The sequence below is a fragment of the Plectropomus leopardus genome, unplaced genomic scaffold (assembly GCF_008729295.1).
Source record: "Plectropomus leopardus isolate mb unplaced genomic scaffold, YSFRI_Pleo_2.0 unplaced_scaffold2618, whole genome shotgun sequence".
In the NCBI taxonomy this organism is placed as follows: domain Eukaryota; kingdom Metazoa; phylum Chordata; class Actinopteri; order Perciformes; family Serranidae; genus Plectropomus; species Plectropomus leopardus.
In genome coordinates this window covers 1-4,672 of record NW_024628468.1, presented here as the reverse complement: position 1 = coordinate 4,672, position 4,672 = coordinate 1, and the positions used below count along the sequence as shown (strand labels likewise).

General features: G+C 44.6%; 1 protein-coding gene across 1 annotated transcript; it reads right to left on the bottom strand.

Moving 5' to 3' along the window:
• Positions 1-1,789: 1,789 nt before the first annotated feature.
• On the bottom strand, positions 1,790-4,609 carry si:dkey-225f5.4 (the record flags this gene model as incomplete). The annotated part of the gene is made up of 6 exons (XM_042516947.1): positions 1,790-2,435; positions 3,097-3,259; positions 3,370-3,509; positions 3,648-3,825; positions 3,899-4,041; positions 4,452-4,609. Coding segments are annotated over 6 exons (848 nt in total), but the record flags the coding sequence as incomplete, so codon positions are not given.
• Positions 4,610-4,672: the final 63 nt, after the last annotated feature.

Genomic DNA, 4,672 nt, shown 5'->3' with positions numbered 1-4,672 from the left:
ATTAACGTGAGTATGAGGTTATTTAATGTACTCTGTGTTTCCTCAGCAGGAAGAAAAAGTGGGTCAAACCGAAGCCTCATAACAACTTTACGCTCTGCTCTCTCATTGGTCAGTTATAGAAACACCTCACCGACCAATCAGGAGGCGGCAGGCGGAGCCGCGCGCGTCCCGGTTTTTAGACTACACACCGAGTCACACGTCACTTCCTGCTGGTGTCGACTGTAAAGTGAGCTGATGTGTTACATAATGAGAGAAAAAGAGAGAAATAACCATAAACTCAGCGCCCTGCTGTTTCTCATCACTGACCTGCTGCACCGAGACACCTGAGACACCCGAGACACCCGAGACACCTGAGACACCTGAGACACCTGACGGCGCTGCGGACTGAAGACAAAGACGGGGATGAGTTACTGATGCGGACTGATCCGCTCTCACTCTCTGCAGCTGTCTCCGCCGGTGTCTCCGCCGGTGTCTCCGCATGTCCTCTCCGCTCTCGCTGTCCGCGGTTTGACTTCAGGTGTTGTGAGTCTCCAGCTCGGTTCTGCTGAAAGATAAACTGATGTCTGATGTTTGATGTAAATGTGCAGAGATCACAGCAGAGCGGTTATTTAGGGACGGTTCTGTAGCTGCTGCTTCCTGACAGTTTGGGGAACATTTCTCTCTACAGATCCACTATAACTCAAACACAATATTATTTGCAGCATCATTTTTGTGCAGTTCAAGTTGACATAAGAAGATTAGAGTGCAAAAAACAAAATATAAAAATGAAACTGATTTTGCTCTTGAAAATTAAATTCTTTTAAAAAAAAAAAATGTCTGAAATGTCTTTTTTTCAATGAAAATGCACAAATTAAATTCATCTGTACTCACCACATCTCAGCCTTTCAGACCCTCAGGTGATGACAAACAAACAAGAAGAAATTATCGGTTATCGGTATCTTACCGGCCGCGAGAAGCTGGAAATTATCGGTTTATCAGTATCATTTGAAATAATCATTATCGTGCATCACCGGTTATTATTGTTTGTGCAGAGTCAAATACTCACACTCGTATCGCTCTGCACAAAAATCCACTCTTCAAAATCATTGTATAAAAAAATATTATACATAAACATTATTTTGTGCTTTCATTGAGTTTATTTTTTAACAGATACAGATCAGGAGTTTACCTTGTTAAACATGTAATCAGATAAACCTTTGAAACCTGAGCAAACTGGCTTGATTTTTTCCAAAAATATGAGAGACCAATGAAGAAACAAACCTACAAATAAGCAATAATGAACTAAAACGTACAAGGAAATTACCTGAAAATTATTTTTTTAAATGAAAGAAAAATACAAAAAAAAAAAACAAGAAAATAACCGAAAAAAAAAAAGTTAAAAAAAAAATCAATTATCAATATAATTTTACATGTGTAATTATGATCATTATAGTTTTTCCTTAGCTTTGTGTAAAATAATTTTCTGAATCTAATTATTATCTAATTTATTGCCGTTTATCGAACATTTCTTACCAAGTTGCTCATTTCCTTTTTTCATCTTTAAAAAGAGTTCAAAGGTTTTAAATACTCGTGAAATATGTCTGAATGCAGCACAAGAAAAGTGATGTCACTTCAGGTTTCGAAAGGTTAAATACTTAATCAAAGCAATGTAACTTATTACTTTTTGATTACTTTTCTAATAAATGTTTTGAACTGGGCCATAAAACTGTTAAAGGCCTTCAATGCAAAGCAACAGAATCAATGTTTCTTAACTTTTTACTGAAAAAAATCAGATATAACATCTTAAACATCAGTAACTGTAATTTATTACTCTTTTCCTCAGTAACTGTAACAGATTACATTTATTTTGTAATTTAATCACATGTACTTAGTTACTCCCCAACACTGTTAAATTCCTCCTCCGGGGATCAATAAAGGTTCATCTGTCGTTAATCAGGAAAGTTATTGACATTTTAACAACAGCGACAGCTTTTCAAAATAAAAGAGCGAGCCTCTGGTTTGTGGTCATGCGTGTGATGGCGTGTTGTGTTTGACATGTTTGACATGTTTGACGTGTTTGACGTGATCAAAGTTTTGGATAAAAATATTTAAAAAGACACATTTCAGTCCACACAGTGTCTTTTTCTTTTTGGTAAAAAAAACGATGAAATGTTTATTTATTTTCATGGAAACACAAACAGGAAGTAAACAAAACAACATGTGACACGTCTCACACAACCAGAGGACAACCTGAATCACAGCTGTGTCCAAAGCTGCCCTGCTGTTGGACACACAGGAGAGGGAGACACTGACATCTAGAGGACATGAGAGGGAAGACACAGAGTCATAACATGAGGAGGGACGGACAAGGACAGGAGACGATGAGTCTGTCAGAGGAGAGGACAGCTGGACAGAAAGACCAACCAGTCCGTCAGACTGAGGACAGACTTATCAGGCTGAGGGACACAGAGCCACAGGGATAGAGAGAGACAGACAGAGAGACAGAGAGAAAGAGAAACAGACAGAGACAAAGGGAAAGACAGAGGGACAGACAGAGATGAAGCACAGAGGGACAGACCGAGACACACAGACAAACAGAGACAGAGGGATAGAGAGAGACAGACAGAGAGACAAGACAAAGACAGACAGACAGAGGGAAAGAGACACAAAGGGAAAGACGGAGGGACAGAGAGGGAGACAGAGAGTGACACAGAGGGACAGACAGAGAGACAGACAGAGACAGAGAGACAGAGGGACAGACAGAGACAGAGGGACAGACAGAGACAGAGAGAGATGAGTCCACATTAATAACTGAGTAACATGTTTTTTTATGAGAAAATAAAAAAACAAAAACTTTACATAATAAAAGTCTCAATATTTTAAAAACAAAGTACTCATTTTTAAGTAATTGTACTTTGACTGAAGTATCTCCACTTTGTACTTTTACTGCACTGCGCTTATCTGACAGCAATAGTTACTCTGCTGCATCATAATTAGAATATTGTCATATATAGTATTCTACAGAATGAGTAAAAGTACATGCTGAAGCTGATATGTTTGTACTTTTACTTGTGACTTGTCTCTTCTGTAGTATTAGTACAACTGTGGCTATGTTACCTTCAGTCCAGGTGTGTCCACAAGGTGTCCGTCCCTCCGTATGGACAGCAGGCGGGCTCGTCCGCTGCCCGGGTATCCCTCCTCCACCTCCAGGTGACAGACCAGAGACGCCGTCTTCAGGTAGACCAGCACGCGCTGAGCGGGACGCCAGTCGATGGCGAAACTGCAGAAACACACACACACACACACACACACACACAGCTTAGCACGGAGACTGGGAGCGGCGGGAAACCGTGACTCTGACGTTCAACCGAACAGGAAGTGGTGGTTCACCTGGATCTGAGTCTCTGGATCTCTGACAGCAGCTCCACCTGACCAACGTAGCTCTGCATCACCTCCAGCAGGGCGGCGCTCAGCTCTGAGCGTCGGCCCGACATCCCGTCCTCCACCAGACCAGCCGAGCCCCCGTCCACCTGCACGCACGCACACGCGCGCACACACACACACACACACACACACGTACGCACGCTGTCACTTCGCGGTCAGGTCGACCAATCTGCAGGGGGCGGAGTCTGAGTGTGGGTCAATCCGCAGGGGGCGGGGTCAGTTACCTGCAGCGTGAAGCGGTCGTCGTGGCTCCAGGTGACCGACAGCCTCAGAGGCTCCAGCTCATTGGCTGACAGGTGAGAGGGGAGGCGTGGCCTGAGCTCCACACACAGCTCTGATTGGCTGAAGGACAGCAGGTTGATCTGCATCACTTCCTGTGTGGCGGAAACCTTTACCTGCAGCCTGACAGGTAAACAGGAAGTCAGTGACCAATCACAGCCAATGATCGAGAGTCGTGTGATCTGATGACACTCACTGGTCTCTGATTCGCTGCCAGCCGATCAGCTGACTGAGTGCCGCCTCTGACTCCACCCTCAGCCTGGACAGTTGATGGTCACATGACTGCAAAGCATTCTGGGCCTTCAGGAGAGACTCTGCCAGCTGCTCCCTGTGCTCCCGCTGAAGGAGGAGAGGAGACGAGGAGAGGAGACAAGAAGAGGAGATGAGGAGGGGAGACAAAAAAACACCAAGACTTTTAAATATTTTTTTCCCCTAAATAGTGAAAACAGTGAGATCCAGGAGCTCCGCCCCCTCCGAACAGAGGACGAGATCAGCCGCCAGATAACGGACGATCAATGATCGTTATTGACATATGATGTCACTGTTATTGTTTACAAAGAGCTGCTGACACGTATGTCACATGTCACACTGAAGGCCCACGCTGTTGTGTTAAACCTCTGTAGTTTCCATGATGCCGGCATGTTGTCTTAAATCACACTCTGCAGACACATGATGCCTGACTGTGACTGTCTGTGGAGGAAAGGGTTAGTGTGTGTGTGTGTGTGTGTGTGTGTGTGTGTGTGTTGCACCTTGTTGTGCAGCTGTTGGATCAGCTGTGTGAGTGTGTGTCGTCGGTCGTTGATCTGGTGGATTCTGTCCTGCAGAGATCTGAGCAGAGTCTCCGTCTGCTCCGCCCCCGACCTGCTCTCCGCCTTCAGGGCCTTCCACCTGCCCCGAGCCCCGCCCTCTGACACACACACACACACACACACACACACACACACACACACACACACACACACACACACAG